The following is a 22,305-nucleotide window of genomic DNA, read 5'->3' as shown; positions in this document are numbered from 1 at the left end:
TGTAAACACTTTGCAAGGTATAGAAGGTCAATCTGCCTACTCTATTGTGTTACACAGAAGTATTTCAATGAATGGCCTGGCCAACAAAGTATACTAGAAATGCCAAAAACATTTAGAAATAATGTACTGCTGCTCTTAGGGTCCTTGGAATTTAGGTTGCACAACACTGAATGATATGGGTGGCATTTGACTGTTCCAATGGAGGATCCTACTTTCTTGTTTAAAAAAAAAGAAATCCTTTTCTGGTGTTTACATCTTTAGTGTTGATTCAGTTTGGATTATATTTCTTTCATGATAAAGTATGTATAAACATCTTAAGTAGGTGTGGCACACTGTCAAGTGTTTTCGTTATTTGGATGATAGGTTTGAACATCTATTCCAAAGTATCAGTAGGCACCTGCAGAAGCAAAGTGGGTATGTAGCACCTGAACACATTCCGATTTGTGCAATTAAAGCAGTTTACAGAGTGAGAAAGAAAAGAATATCACATACTGAGGTTTGATGTCTTTTTCATGGTGAACAAAAGAGGTTTGATTCTTTCACTTCAAGTTTAGCCTAACTATTGTGTAGGGGAGGAGGTTTAATGAATCATTGTTTAACTTTGATACTGCCAAGTATTTGACCATTAAATAGTCTGAAATGTGTACATAGCACTTTGGTGACAGACCCTTATTTAGCTGTGATTAATTGGCATTAAATAGTTATTTAATTACTTCGGAAGAAATCTAACTACAGTGTGTGTTCTGATTAAGTTATTTGATGTAAAAACAAATATAGGACTGCTGAAGAGAGCACGTCCCCTTTTTCAGCTTGCTACTGACACTGCACACCAAGTGGAAGTCTGTGATTAAAATAGCAGATACTATTCACCAATTTGGATGCTGTTGTAACATTCACATACTTTGTTCTTGATTTTGTAGAAGACTTTTTTTTGTTAGTGGTTTCATGAAATAGATTTAGTATTTTCTTTTTAGTTTTTGTAGCTGGGATAAGTAAAGGATGTAGGTCTTAAGCGAGCTTAAAAATTTTTGCGAATTTGAAAGACTGGACTAGATCTAAGAATTACTGTTTCCTGGCAGGTATCTGTTTTAGAGATGCTTACTTGAGGAATTTGAGGTTTTTGGAAATGTGAAGTATTGGGAAAGATGATGCTGATAGTCTGTAAGTTTAGGAGAGAAGGGTATGTAATGTTTTGGAGAGAAAAATAATTTTTGGGGTGAGGGGGCAGGTAAACTGTGCAGCTTCTGCCCTTCTGGGATAGCACATGCAACAGTTTATGTAGTATGAAGAACCATCCTCGAAAGTTAGGTTTGCAAATGCTGGTAGAAACTGTAGTCATAACTCTAAGCATTTTGAGTCCTGACTTTTGTGTCTGGAATGTTTTCTCTTGCATGCTTAATAATGCATGAGCAAGCCACTAATTTACTGTGCTTCCAGTAAGTGGAAACAGTTGTTTCTCCATACCTTGCGAAATAGACCTCATGTACCTGCAGACATCCTTATAAGTGTAACAACTGCTCTGGATGCAATACCGTAATGGCTGTGGGGCATTTTGTGGATATTTCCAAAGCATAGCACATTTTCTTGGAGGTGCATTTCTGTCTCTGCTTTATGGTGAAGGAACTTGCTTGCTTTAGTAGGTTACTGTGGCTTCCTTCTGTGTACGACATGCTAAGTAAAATGCCCTTTCAGTTATATCCATGTGAACAGGATCTGAAATATAACTCCAGACTTCTGTTTTCTCTTATACAGTCACTGAGGTAATAGAATTGAAAAACAGCAGTGACAAAAATAAGCTAAGGGTTGTGGCTTTGTTGCTTGATTTTAGCTGTAGAAAAGCATTGATGATCACTGGATAAACATTACAGGAGGGAGATGTGGACCTGTTATCAAGAAGCAAAGTATTTTCCTAGCCTTAATGACTTCAGGTGTCATGTTCCAGAATTTCTGTGTGCAAACACTAAATAGATTAGTTTTTCAGTAAGTAGAAAATTTTAAAAAAATTATGTTCTACTACCAGAGATTCACTTGTATGTTTTTTTTGGGAAGGAGATGATTATTGTTGCCACCATTTAAATTGCTTTAATTGTATCAGGTGGACAGTTTTCAAGGTTTGCCTTTTTCATGTACCATTTCTATTGTTCACTCAAATTTTAGTCAATGTCATTTTGTAGAATTACTGTATTCACGTTTCGAAGAGGATTAGGCAGATTAAAAGACATTTTCATGTTTTATTGATAACATCAGATTAATTTCCACTTTCCTAATGGCAGCTCACAGCTCTGTCAAAACAGAGGTGCTAGAAACACTGTTATACTTAACAATTCCATAGGGCAATTGCAAAAAAGTATAATTTTGACAATTAATTGGCAGTGTGATTACCAATGGGAACTGGAGCAGTTGGTGGTTAGTGGATACATGGAAGAAGTAGTAAACCCAGGGATTACCAAGGACCACTCAGGTGGGCTAAGTTTTCTTTCATGGCCACGTTCCTAAAGAACTTCACTGGAAGAGATACTGCTGTGGAGGAGAACATTGCCACAGTCACTCATAGTGTGCAGTCTGAAGGCAAGTATTCTGCAGCTCTTATTTATAATCTATGCCAGCTTTTGGGGTTAGATAGCATCAGGACATATATGTATCATGCTTGCAGCCTAGAGCTCTCCCTATTGCAACGGAGGATTGGACATGCCCTTAATAACATGCTATCACTTTTGGTCAGCCCTGAAGTGGTCAGGCAGTTGGACTAGACGATCGGTGTAGGTCTCTTCTTACATTCTGTTCTATCAATTGCTGAAAAAATCCAGAACCAAACTCCATACTCAAAATCTGCAAATTTCTCTATGAGCAACCTACACAGGTGAATCTTCACTGGAATTCTCAGGGGAGGGAAATGACTGCTGAACTCAAAGATACTGCTGAAACTGAAATGACCAACAAGTTAAATCTCTTTCAACACCAAGCCTGTAAGGCCTTGTCCATATTGTACAAAATGAAAGTAAGCACAGTGCTTTTACGGGAACAAGTTTGGATGCGCTCTTCCACTTGGAGGAGGAGGGAGATGATGAAGGCATTGCTTGATTCCTCGAGGTGCCAGCATTGGCCTGACCTATGCTATGGCCGTGGAAAGTAGCCAGCCTGGGTGACCTTGCTGCCTCCTGGCAGTGTCACATGGGATGGCCTTTCTACAATAGCTTCTTATAGAAGTCTGAAACCACTACAAATAAAACTTACTTGGGGTTAAGAGGCAAAGGGTGATTCCCATGCTGAATTAAGGTGGGGTTTGCTTGCTATGGGAATAATCCTTTACCCTTGCATACGACTTGTCATTGGTGGGACTCACAGCTTTTCATGGAGGGGCTTAGCACTGTCACCTCTCCTTGCTGTGCTCCTTGCTCTGTAAAATAAAGTGAAGTCACTCAGAAGACAAGTGACAAAGCTGTGAATAGATTTCTAATACCCTGAGCCCAATCCGTTATGCCGTCTAGTGTCCCTTATCTGCCCCTCCTGGACAGCCTGCTAAGGAAAACCCTATCAGAAGGAAGCATTTAACCTCTTTGAATGACTTTCTTTTTGTCAGTGAAGTATTGGTTCATTTGAAAATAACCTGGAATGTGATATTTAGGGATATTAAGAAGTCTTAGTTACAGCATGTATGCAGCATGTGCTAGATCAGTCTTCTATGGCCAGTTTCCATGTAGGGGAATCATGGGAAAAAGAAACTAAAAAAAAAAAATTGCCGTGGACTTCCTTCTGATATATCTACCCCAATATGAAATAAGTGAAAGGGAACATGCCCACATGCCATTCCCTATAGAAACAGATGAAAGAGATTTGTCTGAGTCTTGTGCTGCTGTATACCCTTCCTCTCTATGTACAAAGCCTAAAATAGGATGAATTCTGCTGCTGTCTGCCTTAAGTAACTGCCTTTCGTAGTAGTAAAGTACTGCAGAACAAGCTGTTTGCCACCAGTATCTCTCTTTGGAGTCATGTCCCGGACCCGAGGAGAGGATTTTTTGTGTATTGTTTGGTGTAGAACAGAAATTCTCTTAAAAAAGAAATTAATACTATGCATCAAAATTTGTAATTCCAAGAGAGCTGTGAGCAGAAAACTAGCATAATGGTTGCTACAGAATTGATTTCAGTATCTCTTATCTCTAAATTATGTCTCCCCTGCACTCCATGGAAACTTTAAACTTAGCTGCTTTCAGTTTAATGAGCTCCTTTGAAAAGGAGAAAAAAAAAAGTCTTTTGTTGCCAGTGCAGTGAATGTGTTTGTACCAGTTAGAAGTAATAATTGAATCAAGATATATGCAGATAAAAAAAGCAATGTGAATACATGTATGGGCATTACACACCTTAGAAAAAGGCCAGATTCCCATCCTTGCCTTAGTTTCTTTCTTGGTGAGTAGAGATATTGATTAATAGAGAAAGATACTAATCCACTTATGGCTGGCAGCGTTGTGACTTTAATTATTAAAGAAGTCGTGATTTTTTTCACTCAAGTAGAACTTGGGAAAATAGAGAAATGTAAATGCTTCACTGACAGCAGATTAAAAATCGTTTTATTAGCTTTAATAAAGATCAGTATTGTCAAGGTTTTGAATAAGTATAAATGTAAGACTACATGAATGCAAATCTGTCTCAAATTTTACTTTAGAAAAAGCTGCAATTGGAATCCACATATAATGGTTGAGGGGTGAGAAAGAAATGCTGAAAAAGATCAGTTAGATCAACTATGATCTGTCTGAGACATGCATGCATTAGCGAGTTTCAGTCAAGGATAGGAGCAGATTCTGGCTGCTGTTACTTGATGAAACTTGCATTGTTGTCTGAACTGTAACCTTTACCTGCACATGTTGAGCATAAAAAAAGTATGTGTTTCACCTGTTAAATTGTGGTGACATGTTATCTTCAAAGCCCATTTTAATTTTTTTCTAACTATTTAAGTAAAGGTTTTACATTTGGATAAAAGGCATTTGTAAAAAGGTATTCTTCTTCAAAATATATTGTAGCGGTTTTAAGAGATTCCCTTCATGGTGATTTCAAAAATTGTCTTTTTATCTTTAGATTCCAGCTGTTTTCTTTTAACTGGTTCTGAAATGGTAAAACACGGTATGTTTAAGATGTTTTGATCTTTTCAGGAATTATATTTACTTCCCTTTTTTTTTTTTTTCTTCTCCAACCCTGTTTCTGTAGGAAGAATCTTAAATCGTTTCTCCAAAGATATTGGTCACCTGGATGACTTGCTTCCCTTGACGTTTTTGGACTTCGTGCAGGTAATTCAGTTGCTAATGTCAAAGACTTTTGCACTGCATTCTGAATTTAGATTCCTGTATGCTTTGCTGAATATCAGCTATTTGTCACAGATGTAGTTGAGCTGAATGGAAGTACTTGTTTGTGAAAGAAAGGTGTGGTTGAAATTTAACATGTCAGTAAAAAGCTAACATGAGTAATAACTGGCAGGTAGGGGTGGCTCTACGCAGGTTGCTATTATGTCAGGATTTCAGTTCATAGTAGCTACATGCTTGGTAAATTGCTCCTGATTTGCCTCCAAGCATTCTGGCAGGCTTATGGCTGTTATAAGAAATATGTCCATAGTAAAGAAACAATCAACTCACTTAAAAAGATAGCACAGATTAACCTAATTACATGTCTACTTCCACAAAGAATCAAATGCTTACCACACCATTTTGGATTAAAATAGGTGTGGCTATTTACAAAGAAAAGATTAGTAGTAATAGGGTGACTATAATAGCCTTAATAGGAACAAGTGAAATAAGTTGCTGTAGAAAAGAATGATGGACAAAGCGTTGAGATTTTGATGATGATGAAATTATAAAGGATTATATATGATATCAAGGTAATGTTTCTGTTGCAGTTGCTATTAATCCTCCTTGTAAAAAATCGCAGAAGGATAAATCTGCAGAAAATGATCGTACTGTTTGAAAATAACATATGTCACAGAATACACAGAATCGTGGAGACTAGATAAAAAAAAAGACAGTGGGTTATCTGGATCCACTTAGTTGATCACATCTGTCATGCTCTCAAGTCAAAAATGTTTCCTAAGGTGCTATTGCTAACAGTGCTTCATCTCTTAGAGATAGCTTATTCAGGATCTAAACCTTGTTTTGACTTCTTTAAAAAATAAACAAAGACATTTCAGGTTGAGCAGTTTAATCATGTTGTCCTTGCTTACCTCTTGAAAATAGGGGAAAAAATTATTCCAGTATATTATTCCCGTAAAAACACTTCTTAAGATAAAGTCTCTTTTCATAGTTTAATAAAGTTGTTGAAATTTTCAAAGCATTGCACTACCACATGTCACTTTGGGGAAGAAGGGAACGTGTTGTATTTTACCTATCAATTAAAGCAATTGTGGTTTTTTGTGAGTTAGGGAGTTGCTTATAGTGAATATTAGAATTTTTAATTCATAGGCATTTAAGGCCTTGCCAAATTCTTCCTGAAAGTGTGGTATAAACATCTTTCTATAGAAACTACTAATTTTTTACTGCTTGTACAGATTGCAGATTTTCTTCAGTCTGTTTTATTAGGCAGAATATCTTACTTTATTTCAGCTCTCTTGAGACTATACATATGCGCCTTTCTTTTTGACTGGAAGCTCAAGTTATCCTGTGGTCCTTATCCTCATCTCTTAGGATAGGGTTTACATCCACAACTTAGAATAGGGTGTACATCCACAAAGTCACACCCGTTTCTTCTGCATAGTGTCCTTGCCCATTGGACTAGAGGGGTTTGTATGTGCATAGGTTCGTCCCCGTTGCGGCAGACTGCACTGTGTACGTTTGTACTATGTTCTACTCATGACCAGAGCGTCCCCTGGGTCCTGTGATCTGGAGATAAAATGATTAACTGTTTTCCTTAGTTCCGTGCACTTACAACAATGTGAGAATTGTGTTGCAAGACCACTTGCATGGTGTTTTTATAGCAAGAAACTGAGTGGGTGTTTTGCATGCCCTGGCATGTGGTTTAAAGGCATGCGGGGTTGTCTGAGGATGCAAAATTTCCTGGGAAAATGTTACAGAAGTCGGCGAAAGCAGAGGGAGCCAAAATTGGTGTGATCTTGTCCATACTTCCTTTTGGGAGCAGACCCTGAAGCAAACTGTCTTGAGAACTGCACTGACTTATTTTTGACAGAACAAACTGATTTGCTTCAAAAGAAAGCTCAGAAAGTATCTAACCTGTATGCATGTCACATACAAAGGACCGAATCTCCTACTAGCAAATTGGAAAACCTAGTTATTTTACCAGTGTGTAGATACTTAAGGCAGTGTGTACTTTCCAGAACGTAACTGGTTTGGAATGAGAGAGTGAAGGCTGTTTCTGTAGATGTGATTGTTTTCTTCTTTCAAGCTCCTACTGTAAACTGCATTTTGTAAACATATTCCTTCATGTTAATTAATATATGCATTTCTTTTAAATTGGCTATTGAATTATTTGTCAAATTCTGAAGTTTGTTTTTAAGTGAAAAATTTTTCTTTTCCAAAAGGTAAAGTAGATTTTACAAGTCCAGTACGCTATTAAAAAGATACTATGTTTTAGAGCTTGCTTGTTCTATTTGGCATCAGAAAAGAAAACTTGCAGTCTTCCTGTTGATTAATAATGCATTGCTATACATAAGAAAAAAACACTTCCTTCTTCGCAGGTTTTCTAAAACTTTCTATTCTTGACCAGCAGGCTTGTTGGTTAGTGAATGCCTTTTGAAATTCAATAGCAAAGGTGTATTTATTTCTGACGAAGCACAGATTTTTACAAAGGGTAACTGTTATCAATTATGATAGAGATCTTTTGTCACTTGTTTTGTTTGCAGGTGTCTTTTATAAGGCTTCTTATAATCCCTTCAGGAAGAAATATTTTCTCCTTTCTAAAAACAGTATTAGCTGAATATGAAAGCTCTGATCCCAGCCACTATTGTTGATTCTTTGAGAGACATTTCCCAACATTCATTGTTTAAATGGTTGTCAGGAGGAATCAAGTGAAACTTAATAAACAATGCAGTAACTGGTTCATCTTACTTTTTGTGTAGAGGCTTTTCTTGAGCGGATTTGCACTGAAGAAGTGGTTGTTTTTCAGAGTTATTGCTAGGATCATTGTGAAGCATTCCACCCTTTTACTGTATTGGCAAGTGAGTGTATAATTTCAGCACAAATAAACACAATGTGATTGGACACCCAAAAACTACAGTTATAACACCATTTAAATACCGATAAATAAATAGTACAATCTTCTAGTTTCAAGAACTTCATAGTTACACTGAGTACAGATTTTTAAGCAATGCTAAAAATCGACAATATTCTTTTTAGAGTGCCTAATAAGATTTATACACTGCACTACAGCCATAATGAGCATCATTAGTCTAGACAGCTATACTGGATGAAAATTAATTCCTAGAACTGAAAGACTTGAATTTTTTACATCTTCCATTGAGTCGAAGGAGTCAGTTTTCTTCAAGATGGTGGATGGTCACTGTACATGTATTTGTTAAAGCAAAAATAAAAGGTATGTGGCAAGCACAGAAGCACACCAAAGACCTTGTGTATTCTTTTGAAAACCTGGTTAGATTTTACAGAACTGTTGCTTTTCAATACCTCCCGAAGCAGCAACTCTCACCGTGTTTAAAGTTTCCTGCCATCTTTTCTTTCTTTGGTTTGAAGTGGACTGGAGGCTGGAGGGGCAGTCTTCACTTGAAGGAGACAGCAATTTTTTTTCTTCTTACGAATTTTAACAGCATGTCAGACATTTCATATTAGTGCAGTTGACTTGTCTCTTTGTGGAAATTACTGCTGTATCCACAAGGTTTATAAATTAAAAATAAGTCTCTTATATGAGAACATATTTACAGCTAAGTTTGACTACACGGCTGTTGAACAGAACTCTGTGGGTAGATGTAAAAAGAAACCAAATGTTCGACTATCAAGATATCTTTAATTTTATATTTACAGACCAGTTCAAAACTCATTAAAGTAGAAAATAAACTTTACAGTCTGCAGTCTAAGCCTGGGCCTTATCTTCTGTAATGGATTCTGACTGACCATGAGGTTCTGTACCTGCTCTCCTAATAAATAAAATAGAAAGCAATGCTGTGTTCACTATGTCACTTATCATTTCTACCAAGTATGGCACTAAATATGTTTGTAAAATCAAGTAGTAATTAATGTTTGTTGGTTGATTGAGGTAGTAAAAAACTGAATGAACTTGTTTGGTGAAGATGGTGTGTGGGGGTTTTGTAATCTTGAATGTTTTTAGTTAGTTAGCCTCCTTAGCCTCAGTTCTGCATCGTGCTTTCTTTTTCTTAACCCAAGTTATGGATTCTGGCAGGTGTTTTCCACCTAAGTTACAGTCTCCTCAGGTAAAGGATGACTTGTGTGAAGGCCATTACAGTGCTTTAAAACTTTCAAAGAAGGTTTAAACATCTACTTCCTTTAGATATATATGCTTTATTTATTTATCTGTTAGTTGAATCAGTGACAGTCCTGACAGGAACCTCAAAGAGCTAACCAAATGCAAATGATTGCAGAAATGCTTTTTTTAGTTGGTACCAACTTGGTCATCCTATAACCAAGTCAGAAGGCACTTAAGGAAGTCAGATGCTATTTAGGATGACAGGGATTTTAGTACTTAATTTTCTTAGGCTCCTCTGAAAATACCAGCTGATTTTCTCAGTGTTATAATCAACTGTTGTTCCTCCTCCTGTCTTAAACTCTGTGGGAGAACAAGGTGCTGTTGAGGTGGACTTCACTGCTGGTGTGGGATTTGTAGTTTAGAATCATAGAATGGTTTGGGTTGGAAGGGACCATCTAGTTTCAACCCCCCTGCCATGGGCAGGGTCACCTTCAACTAGACCAGATTGCGTAAAGCCTCGTCCAGCCTAGCCTTACTTACAAGGATGGGACATCCACAACTTCCCTGGGCAAAAAATATCATGAGTAAAATGCACAGCACTGTTTAGCTCAATGCAGCACAGATAAAACACAATGCACTAATTGGGGAAAAGGTCAGCCAAGGAATAGAATAAAACAATTTAATGATGGGAGTTAAAATTCCAATATATTTAATAGTGTTTTATGCATATTAGCCCAGGTATTCCTAAGTGGCTAGTATTTTGGATGCTTTATTTTTGAGAGCTCATCAGAGGCTTCTTTTTTAGTATCTGAATCTCAGTTTGACTTGAGATAGATCTGCAGTCTTAACATCTTTAAACTGTGGTCTCAGATGATGCAGGATGGGTACCCAAGCTGATAAACTATGGCTTGAAAATTGTATCCATAAACTGATTGAATACATAGGATGGTGAAATATATTTCAGACTTTCTTTTGATTTTGTAAATTATTTTGATGAATTTTAAAGAGGTGGTTTTCTCTGTAGTTCCTTGCCCTTTTAATTCTTCGGTGATCTTATTACTTGTTAACAGAGTTGATTTTCTGCTTTAGTTTCTAGTGAATTTGAGTAATTAATGTGATGGCCCCTTCGTTTTGATTTCTTGCCCTATGTTAGATTGAGAGAGGGGGTAAAAAAATCATGATCTGTTTTATTTTTAGAGAACGCTGTGAACATGTGAACTATCTGCATCTGCCCTTGAAAAAGGGCAGTGATTTATTGAGGAAAACTGAATTGCAAACCCTTTTCCTCCCCAAAATCAACAGCTTGACTGAGTTTAAATAACTGACTTTTCATATCCTTTCATCACACACAAAGACCTAATCCTGAGACTACTTGAGCCACCAATGTAGGCTGTGGCTGAGACCACCACTGAATGTGCCATTCCCTTCTCACTACACACAAAACACATTGACTGCAGCTTTATGAAGTGAAAATACTGAAGAATAGGAAAATGTGAAGGAGGTGTCCACAGTCATTTCTTTAAAAAAAAAAAAGAAAGGAAAGGGAAAAAAAAAGCTGCTGCATCTGGATATTAGGAACAAAAAGTGCCTCAGACTGGAATAATAGCTTGGGTCACTTGCTTTCGTATGTGCACAAGAGTGGAACTGCCATTCCTTGTTTCAGTACCACTGACCCCTGCATTTTATTGTGTGAAGATGTCAGGGAAAGTGTGTAGAAGGAATTCTAGGATCTTTTAGTTTAACAATGACATTGTTATTTTATGGTTTCCGTGAGAGGTGGGATTCCTGAGGGGTTTGTTGTGTTGTTTTTTCCAGTTTAACCAAGTTTTGGATGTATGCATGTGTGAGTTTCAAAAGATATTTTTATTTGTTAAAAATGGTTCTTTCTGCATGTTTGCATGTGTATTTAAAATATGATCCTAAATACACTGTGAGAAAATAACCAGTGATGGGATCTATGTTAAATGTCAACCTATTCTCTTTAGCCTGGTACATAGAGCAGACCTGTGTCTTGGAGACACCTTTTGGCTTATCTTCTGCTGAATCATGGTAGTTTTGCTGTGCTGAGGTTTAAATGAAAAATAAATAAATTAAAGAAAATCACAACAGTTGCCTGTTGACACTTGAGTACTGAAACCTTACAGAACCTTTCCTCTGCTGAACTGATATTCTGACTGTACCTTCCCAAGTACTGCATACTACAGTGCATCTGGCTAGTGCATAATGAAAGACAAGTTAAAACCTAAAGAAAAATAATAGGGATATATTTTTTTTCATTAGTTACTTTTGAGCTCTAATTTCAGGAAAGGTTAAAATGATCATTACAGTAAAACCCTAAATTTTGCTGTGGTCATGCAATATATGTATGTGCTTTCTGTTTTGCTATTTTCTTTGAAATAAACCCCACTGTGTGGTTAAAAACAAACGAGCAAACAAAAAAAAAAGGGTAGGAGGTAGTGGAGGAAGAGGAAGCTTGGGTTGCATTTGTTTCTCCAAGACCAACATGCAGGAGCTGTGAGTTTAACACAGACACTTGTCTAAATAATGCAGTTTTTTATTGACCTTTCATTCCCCTGTCCTTGAATGCCTTGATTGTTAAATCTCAGTAGCCAATTAGTCTTGTTGATGGTGACCAGCAGTGGGAGATAATCTGTGCCAAAACTATTGCTGTTCTTTACTTTGTACCTGTCATCCCATTGCTTTGAAAGTGAGTGTCTTGCATCATACAGACTGCATATTTACTCAGATTGGTGATATGTGTATAGGATAAAATGTGTAAAGTCTGGAGTCACCGCTAATGGGTGAATTCCCATTTATATATGGAGCTCGATTTTCTAGGGAAGGCCAAAGGGTTGTTCTTACTATAGTGGTTATATATACCCAGCCCAGTCCTTTCCATCACTCCATTTTTTTCTTTTCTATTTACATTTGTATGTAGAATTTTTATAAGAACTGGTATGCATGCCATTCTCCACACATTAGTGTCAAGGCAACTGATATCACTACAGTAACAAAACTAATTTGTATAGAAACATAATGTAACTGTTTTAATACTTTGGGGGATGTATTTACTTAGTGTTAATAAAATTTGAATATATAACCCCTTATCTGACATAGGAAAGAAGATAAAATAATACTGAAAATGTGATTTCATTGCCTTTTTGTCATCTTGCCTCCTTTACCACTTTGCTTGTTTTTCTTAACTCCTTTTTTTTCCTTTTAGTTTTTGCACTTCTCCATTTATATGGTAAATGTAGATAATACTTTTGTACTGGGCTGTTCTTTCATTTTCTCATTTAAATGTGGCATATGGGTGTTTTGAATTTAGAGCTCTGAAAAATAAAGCTAGTTTTCACTTAGTGGAATTCTGTCTTTTCTTTTTCTAGAGCACATGAGCATTGTGAGATGCTGTCTTTCTCTAACATTTTGAGTAGATTGAGGCTTAGTGGTAGTTGTTCTTGCAGTATTTTGGTATGTTGGACTAGAACCTGTAAATAAAAAATTACAGTCAGGTTTAAATCGTCTCTTCTCCAAATTGGCTTCTCTGTTCTCTTTATCTTTTCTTTATTACTTCCAATACACTTTCAACTACTAGAAAACAGGGTAGTTTCATAGAAGTCCGGTGATATGCCCCTTGTTCAGTGTGGTTTGGCAATTTCCCCCCTTTTGGTTAAGGTAAAAGTTCCAGAAAGAGATTCCGTTTATCTGGGGCTCTTCATATCTTTTGGAAGGTATTTTCCTGTTTGCTTTTCTTACTGTGAAAGAGGGCAAAGAAATATTCTGCTGTAAGTGAACTTATGTTCTGCAGTTTTCTCCTTTTCCTTTTGATCTATCTTTCTATATATACTACTGCTGTTTTTAGTGCCAAAGTGGGATTTGTTATTGTTTATAGGTATTTCCCTGACTTTTTAAGCATTATTGCAAGGTATCACATCTGTAGCTCAAACTGATGATTAGTTTTAGGACCTGAAAATCATTAACATTTCTAACACTTCACAGTAGCTAGAAATATTTTAATTCTCCTGTCAGTCATAGTGTAACAATCCTGTTCCAAATGGTGATAAGTACAAATCTTCTAGATTGCCTTAAACTACTGATATACTATAGATATGACAATGTCTGCTTACAAACAAATTATGATTTTGCTGTTCGGCAAAAGGACTGGAGATTTCACTTTTGATTCAAGAAGGAAGGACAAATTTGGAGTAATTTGAATTACTAAACCATATAGCTGATGTGTGTGTATGTGTTAAATCATTATGCATACTTATGCCCAAACAAACATGTGGGACAAGGAATTATCTTTAGCAAAATAAGACTCCATTTCACAGAAATGTGCTGCCAGGGTTATGTGTGCATCTGCACAACATGAGAAGTTTTTTCTTGCTGAAGCCGATACTGTGGCTACTTGGTGAACTCTTCAGCTAATTTGAAAATTCCAGGCAATTTTGTTCATTAAAAGGTAGATACTGCCATATGGGCAGTTTTATACAACAAAAGATGAGAGTTCAGCTCTGGTAACTGAATCTCATATGTCTTTGGGAAGCTTATACCTCTTTGTGTTACTTCTATGTTACAGGACATTTATCATTTTTAAAAACTGATTCATTTGGATTGCACTTGTGGAATACAAAAATCTGTGTATTTAAAAAGGCTCTTTCGAAGGCTTAATGGTATCTATTCCTGCACTGCAGAAGAATAGGATGCTGAGTGATTGCATTTTTTTCCACAATCACATCCCTAAATCTTTCTGTTTTTCTTAATGGGTTTTGAAATCAGTCTAATGTTTAAATAAGCAGAGCTCTCTTACTATGAAAGCCACTTGTATGCTAAAATAATGGGTTGAGATTCTTCCCTTCTAAAACTGCTGGCTTTGGTGCCTAATTCAGTTGTCCACCCTTCTGTCAAACACAACATAATACCTAGAAAAATAATTTTTCATTTTTCTCACTGATAGAAAGTCTGGATTTTGGTGTCAGACTTGGTATCAATTACTTACAATAGTAAGTGTTCCTTCGTTGATGGTTTGTGATAAATAAACTTCTAAAAAGTCTTCGTGATTGTTTGCTGCATATTTGTAACAAATTAGGAATGAGCACACGTTTACCATAGTAAATAATGTTTAATCTCTGCCAAGGAAGTTTCTTTTTACTCACTGGATTCTGTACATGCAGAGAATGGCTGAACTGGGTGAAACCTGGTGGTGGTGGTGAGAGGCTGGTGCTGATTCATTAAAATATGGTTGCTGAAAGCATCAGACAACTGTTAAGTTTCCTGGAGCTGAGTGATTACTCAACATAACGTAATACTGAAAAATTAGGAGTCAAGAGTTTACTTTGAATGGGAAAGTAGTATTTTATAGTCCTATAAGAGTGGCAAAGCTCTGGGGAACTTAGGAAAAATAAAACGAGGATAGGTTAAAAAGCATTTTTTGCATGTCTGCTATGAAAGAGTGTGACCAGAAAGAAAGAAAGGGTAGTTTTATTTCTTAGGATATCTGATGCTGTAGTCCTTGATATTTTTCATAGTTTACATTTAGCTGGGGCAGAGGGGCTGCTGTGGTGTTTACAGAAATATGAGTAGTACTTCATTCCACCTAAAAATAAATACATGAATAGTGTATTCTTAAATAGCATGAACAAAAAGTAAGATGCTTAAAAGCTTGTACTTGCTGTAAGGCTGAACAGCTGTGGTATGGAAGAATTGATACTCTCTTTACCAGAAAAGTCCACAGTTCAAATGTAGCACAAAGCTTTTAAAATTGTTGAAAGACCCAGAATTGACTTCTGGTGAAACAATTAGACTTGGCTGAGCAGAAAGGGTCATGGAGTTGAAAATGAGTTATTCTTGGGGAGGGTGCTGTGGCATTATGCCCATGAGGGAAAGAGACCTGAGGCAGGAAAGTACGTAGAGCTCAAAGACAGAGTTTGCAAAATAGTGATATATGTGGCAGCAGCACCTGTGGTAAGCAAAATTTTCCTAGAAGTTTATAAGAATTGCAAAAAATTGTGCACAGCATGGGTGAAAAGGTGATGTCATCATTGGCTCAGATGAATTCCTCGTGGGAACAGTGGACAGTATTTTAGCAAATAAATTAATGGGCCAGACCTTAAGAACATGAAATAATGCCATGCAGGGTCACAGCACTGGTCTGTCTAGGCCAGCGGTCTTTCTCCAGCAGTGGCAGTAGGAGATGCCATTCAGGGAGAGTATGAGAACCTGACTAGAGGTGATACAATGAGATATTTGGTGATGTTTTTAATATTGTCCTATGTATATATTGTCCATAATTATCACTGAAATAAAATCTGCTTTTAGAAAGGTTGTAAGTGAGGTAAGACCGACGACAAATATTGGTGAATCAGCCTCTGCTGGTAAAGTGCTAAACACAGGAGCAAATAACAAAGTAGGAAATAGACCATTTTTAGCAGTGCTAAGGAAAAAAATACCCATTGTTGAATCAAATGTTTTGATTTCATAAGGCTCTGTGCTCAGTGGGACTGTCTTGGGCTTATATAGCTGGGGAAGCATTATGGAAATGACTTCTAAGAGATAGAAGGGAAGAATTGTCAAGCCATTCTATTTTTTTCTTTAAAAAGACAGCAAGGCCTGATACAGGAGATAAAAGAATGCATTGCTGTGGGAATCTTGAAGCAAGTGGAACAACCAGCAAAGCGATCACACTTGGCAGTGGTGGTGGATATCGGAGTCACAACCCCCCTAAAGTAATATGATGGAAAAGGGGTGCTTTCTGTTACCTGAGGAGTAACTCTGGGAGTGTTGGGCGATGCCAGACATTTTTCTGCATTGTTTCAGGCAGGTTCTGGCAAGAGCTGTCAAGAAAGCAAAGCATGTGTGTGTGCATGTTCTGCACTTGCTGATTAATGCTGTTTCCTCAAGCTGCCATGTAAAATTGTGCTTGGCATCTGAGGTGTTCCACAGGGACATATTTGTCATGGTAGTAGTTTATGTGAATAGTTTTTGTGTGTGTACCTTTTTTTTCCTTGAGAAAAGAACGGTGTAAGAGTATAGCCAGGGACTATTTACAGGAGAAGTGCACTGCTGAACAGTAAAACATATTAACTGTTTATGTTATTTGTACATGGAGATCACAGTAAAGTTATAAGTAACTCCCTGTAACTTGAGGAAGAAGACCTCTCACTTATCTGTAGATCCTCTTTGCAAAGTTGTGCCTTGCTGCCCAAGTCACTGAGAACACTTGGGTGCAGAAGGGCCGAGGGGGCACAGGGTGCAATAAAAAAGAGCACTTGAGAAAATCAGAGGTCCTACTCAAGTTTTTACTGCTTATAAATAGAAAAATGCATTGTCCACAGCCATTTACAAGAATGGGTGTTGGCACTGTCGTTCTGTGTGTGACTGTATTGGTTTCCATGTACAGTGGATATGAACAGGAGCTGCGTGGAGAGATGCACAAGTAGAGGCTTTGGCTCTGATAAAAGCTTGTTTTTCATGGAAAACCTGTATTAGGTGGAAGTAACTTATTACTGTGGCTGAGGGCCCCTGGCAACTGACTTCTTACATGAGTGAAGATAATTTATTATTTAAAGGAAAATAACCTCTCTATGTTGTAGGAATGTAAGATGGAGTCTTAAAGGATGAGTATTTTGAGTGTCTGTCAGAATCACCAAGTCCAGAGCTTGATTACATGTTTGTTTCTAAAGCATCAATATCTGGAAGTCCCAGGCAACACATGAACTGTGATTTTTGAAAACTGCTATTGGGATGAAGTTCTGCATAAGACAGTTAAGCCTCTTGGCCCAGTGTTCCCAGAGAGCCTATTTCTATCCCTTGTTGTAGGGTAAGAGATTACTGATAATAGGATGCTGTTTAAATACAACAGAATGGTGGCAGTGCCAATGTATTAAAGAAAACACCCTTTTTATTATAAGGTCACTTGTTAAAGAACAATTGCACACAGTTCGCCATGACCTCAAACAAATATTAAGGCTTCTCACTTAATGACAAAATGCATGCCAAGTCAAACGAATGAGCATGTTGGTGGCACAGAAAACATCTGCCCTGAGGAGCTAAGTACATGCTTGTTTGCTTGGAAAAACCATGATCCAGAAGGACTGTCTTATAGAGATGAGAACAAATGGAAGGTGCTAGCATTAAGGATGTGATTGGAAATTTTGAATACATTTCTGTGGTGCACCTGACAGATGTGTTCAGCCCATTTGCAGTGACATAGTGGTTTAGTTAGGTAACCTCTTATCAACTAATTGCAAATAACAGGATTCATCGGAGAAGAGAGCATCTTGCAGAAGTCGAGGTTGCTGTTTTTGAGGCTTTTAGAGCTGGCAGTATTTAGTTCTTTTTCCTTTCACTCAGTTTATCTGAAATTACAATTTTCATTTCTTCTCCAACTATACCTTTGCTTTACCTTTTCAGTGAATTGGTTGTCTTGTCTTTAAATTCCAAACTTTAAAGTGGATGCACATTTTCCTGAAGCTGAATTAACACTGATTGAGTGCTGTCATTCCTGTCAAAGATTGCTGTCTCTGGTTGCTTCAGAAAAGGACAATGTCTGAGATGTCTTTTAAATATTGTATGTACCTCACTTTCTCTTCTGTACTCATAAGTCTTCCTTGCATTTTCACTGAAGACAAATGTGTTCCTGACAGTTTGATGCAAACAATAGTATAAACAGCCATATGTATTTTTTTAAATAGTTTCAAAAGAAAACCATAATTTTTTTTAGAAAGTAATTTGAAGGCACGACTACTCACCTTAACTTGGCTGCCTTAAGTGAGTAAAATTAAGTGGAGTTGTTTATGTACTAGGATTACAGTACGAAGATAAAGGGTTTCTCTTTGGATGTTTCCTCTGTTTTTTTGTAATGAAGGAGAAAAACTGCAGAAAATCTACAATGTGGTTCAGTATGCTTCTCTGGGTGGAGTTGGCCTGAGTGAAGTAGTTATCGCTCTGATCTTCTCATTGCAATGTCATCTCTCCAGGGAAACTCGTCTGCTGATGTGCCAGTGTAACCAGCCGCCTGTGTAGTTGTGCTTTAACAGAGCTGCAGGACAGTCAGTCCAAACAATCTGGTTTGAAAAAGTGTGTTAAAGGAAAAAGCATTCAAGGATAAAGAAAGTGTCAGAACTGGATTAGGGATTGATTGTGCATGCAATTATTTAGCAGGCTCAATGAGAAAAGAATTTTAATCAGGAGTAAGGGAGGTGGAGTAAGGGTGATGCCAAGGAAGTATGAACAGAGTGGGGTTTTGTAGTTTCTTGACCTGGCTTTACTTCAGACAACATAGCCTGACTGAGAGTGGCTTAAGTTAATGCAGTGAAGGTTCAAACTTGACATCCAGGACATGCACCATTGCTATTATTAAATTAATATGGCTTTGTGGCAGTTCCATGGGCTAATATAATCCTTGAGAGTGCATATTAGGATCCATGAAGTAGCATGTGGGAATGGGGTTTGGGTAGCTGTATTTGACTTCTGCTTAAATGTTGGTTAAAACCGGTCCTGGAACACTGCATTTTTTGGGTGGGATTTGACTGCAGATTCAGCCATCAAAATTTAGATATCTGCTTGATGGACTTTAGATGTTTACTTTGCTGTAGTCAGAGGGCATCTAGTAAATACAGTTAGGGGACTGTAGAGAAATATTCTACCATATGGTCACTAGGTACACACTTACAAGTTAGATGAAGTCACCATCCCTGGAGGTATTTAAAAGATGTGCAGATGTGGTGCTTAAGGACATGATTTAGTGGTGGTCTTGGCAGTGCTCTGTTAATGGTTGGACTCAATAATATTAAGAGGTCTTTTCCAATCTAAACAATTTTATTACTCTATTCATCACTTTTTAAACTTGTAAGCTAGGACAGGAGTTTCGCTGTGTAGGTCACATGTAAACTCCCACATTCAGGTTTCCAAGTCTCACATCCCATCCCCTGGGCTCCATTCATTTATTCGAGATCCTACCACGTCAGCAGCTGCAAGTCCAGAATAGTGTGATTCCTATGGTAGTAGGTCCTATACCATTGCTGTCAAACCCATGTGGATGACTTGGCATTGAAAGCCAGAGAGACCCACACGACTGCTTGGTACCCCTTGTTTTTCTATTATGGAAGAAAATGGAAGACCTCAAATATCTGACACTTTCGAGCTTATTAGAAGGCAGAAAGGTATTTTATAGGTACTTTCAAGAGAAGATAAAGGACTCTTAAGTTCTCACTAGAGCAATGTGCCAGCAGATCTAAGGGGTTCAAAGTGGGGTTCTACATGAAGGTGTGGTGCCTTTTTATAGAAGTACTTAAGCCAAACATGAAATATTGATCTCAGCGTATAACTGATACCAAAGAGCAGTGGTCTATGGGGTGGAAGGATAGACATTTTTATGAGACATCTTGAACTTTAAATTTTGCTTTGCATTTTTGTTTTGTCAACTTTACTAAATTACTTTGAATAGCTTACAATTTGTCATAAGATTTCTAACCTTATATAAATGGTATAATTTCTCTAACAAAGGGTAAGACTTACAGCCTGTGATAGATGTATGGCATTTGGCTTGTAATGGCCATGTTTTTTTTCAGATTTTTAGGGGATTTTTTTCTTAGGGTTTCTTTATCTGGCATTAAATGCTTTTCTGTTCTGTGATTGTGGTACAGAAATACCTGTTACTCCTAGATCAAGACCTGTTAGAGATAAAAATTTCAGGATATCACTCTCAGCACCTATAAGAATTATGAATATATAGGTTGTCAGACAATAAAAGGAAAGAATGTTTCGCAAGTGAATGTCCTATCAGAGCATTAATTTCCCCAGAGGGTTGTAGGAGGCTATGCTTGTTCCAGTAAAAGAGGAGATTTTTAAGTAAAATTAAGCCACAGTAAATGGAGTGACTGACCAAAGCATGAGGAAAATCTCTCAGGACTCTTGCAAGAGCATGACTCAACAGAAGCAGCATGTGCTGTTCTGCATTCTAGGGATAGACTATGTACAGACTGTGTGTGGGAGATTCATCTTTCTCCAGGGAAGTGGAAATAAGTTTGAAGGTGGACATTGGACAATGTGTCTCCATTTGGAAACCATGGTCTTTTCCTGGAACCATCCAGATCTTTTTAGTCTCAGTAGCTTGTGCACCTGTTGTCTTTTGTGTAAGGTGGCCTTGTTTCAAATACTGTGCAGATAGCTGTACAATGTAATTCATCAGCTCCTGTTTTTTGGTTTTGGTTGGTTTTTGGGGTTTTTTTTGTTGTTTTTTTTTTTTTTTTTTAATTTAATTTGACTGTTATTTTCTGCACAGTCATTACATTTTGAATACTAAAATTAAGAAAACAATAAGAAGCCCTAACAGTAAAAGATACGGGTTGTGTAGGCCATATTTCTTCAAAGTAGGAAAATCTTGCCTGCTTATCCTTCTGATGCAATTTTCAATTGTAAGCTGATTTTGCTAGGCGAAGTCTAGATACTCAGTCCTGAGCATTTCTTGCTGCACAAACTGAATACCTACCTCACTGTATGTGTCCAGAAGGAGAGATGTCAGACTACTCATTAATATTTGTCAGCCTGGTGATGATCTTGGGTCCTCCAGGTTGCATGCAGTGACTCTACTAGAAGTTGGGGCAGGCTCCAGCCGCAGAGTTGGTTGTCTCTTGTGAAACTCAGGAGCTAGAACCTTCGCCTTACCTCACGCAGTAACTACATGATTACAGTCTACAAATAGTTGTGTCTGGCTTTTGGACTACTTCATTAAGAGTTAATTTATATGCAATTTTGGTTTTCAAAAAAAACCAACACACATGACTGATCCACCCTATCATAAATTTTTATAATGATAAGGTGGTGCAGGCTCATCTAAAATTCCTTCCAAAGGCGGTGTCAGATTTTTACTTTAGTCATCCTAACCATCTTTTCCTTCCCTGTATTTTTGCCATAGCAAGGCTTTGTTTACATAAGCTGGATCTTAATAGTTTTACTCCCACTCCCACCCCCACCGGCACTTTGCAACATATTGTAGGTTATCATCACTAAAACTTCAGTTTAGCTTTTTTATTTTTTATTAAGAAGCATGTAGTTTCCTCAGAATTCTTTTTCTTGAAGCAGCTTTCCTCAACATTTCATTTCAGATTTGTGGCTGATGGTATGAGGAGACTATGTACTTCAGAAACAGCTTTTTTGTGACTGTGTAGGAAGTGACGGAGTGAGAAGGGGAAGGCAGCAGTTGTATAATGCAGATTCGGGAGTGAGTTTGTCAGAAGGAAGGAATGGACTTCAGCCTCTGCTGATAAGGATGGAGGTGAGGGAGCCTTTAGAAATTAGCCAGCATGTGGATGGCTGACAGGCTTGACAGAGATAATGAGTAGTACAGAGGAACATGGGGATCTAGACAGAAGCAAATTTGTAGGAGGTCTGGAATCTTTATTTCCTTTCTCCTCACCCCACAGTAAAAAGGAAATATGTTTACAGGGTTCTAAAGAATACCAGAGAAGTGGAAGGTAGAGAAGGGCTGATGGCAGTGCTAGTGAGGAGTCAGGGTGCTTTATTTCCCTTTGTGCTGACATAGCTATGTGCATAATTGATCTAGGTGAAACACCATGCACTCTCATTGCCACCTTACCTCCTCCTGATGAAATCTAGGTAAAATGTTTGTGATCTACTGTATGTATCTAGAAGGTCAAACAACATAATGCTGTCAACACCTTAACCCACAGATGAGCAGTGTAGTGGTAATGCAGCTTCCTTCAGAGCTCCTACCCTATAGGTATTTTCCTTAATTGAGTTATGAGACCCTAAAATGTGCTTTCAAGATCTATGAGATTGCAAGGCTGTTACACTCCTAAATCTTCTATCATAAGCTAAGACCTTGTCTAGAGCTGAACTTAAATTGTGCTGACTCATGCAGTCGTAATATATAAGGTGTGTGGGTTTGCTGTTTGGTCAAGTGAAATTAGGATAAAG

General features: G+C 37.5%; 1 protein-coding gene across 7 annotated transcripts in view; it reads left to right on the top strand.

The window, feature by feature from the left end:
• ABCC4 (ATP binding cassette subfamily C member 4 (PEL blood group)) overlaps nucleotides 1-22,305 on the top strand; it is a 145,436-nt gene that overhangs the window by 77,052 nt on the left and 46,079 nt on the right. For all 7 annotated transcript variants that reach the window (XR_010428408.1, XR_010428409.1, XM_064646007.1 and 4 more), the window contains one exon: nucleotides 5,200-5,279. Coding sequence is in view for 5 of the 7 variants with exons in the window: in XM_064646007.1 (XP_064502077.1) it covers nucleotides 5,200-5,279 (80 nt within the window). In the remaining 2 variants the exon portion in view is untranslated. The remainder of the gene's footprint in view (nucleotides 1-5,199; nucleotides 5,280-22,305) is intronic.

This window comes from Pseudopipra pipra, chromosome 2 (genome assembly GCF_036250125.1).
Source record: "Pseudopipra pipra isolate bDixPip1 chromosome 2, bDixPip1.hap1, whole genome shotgun sequence".
In the NCBI taxonomy this organism is placed as follows: Eukaryota; Metazoa; Chordata; class Aves; order Passeriformes; family Pipridae; genus Pseudopipra; species Pseudopipra pipra.
This window is presented reverse-complemented; position numbering and strand designations above follow the sequence as displayed.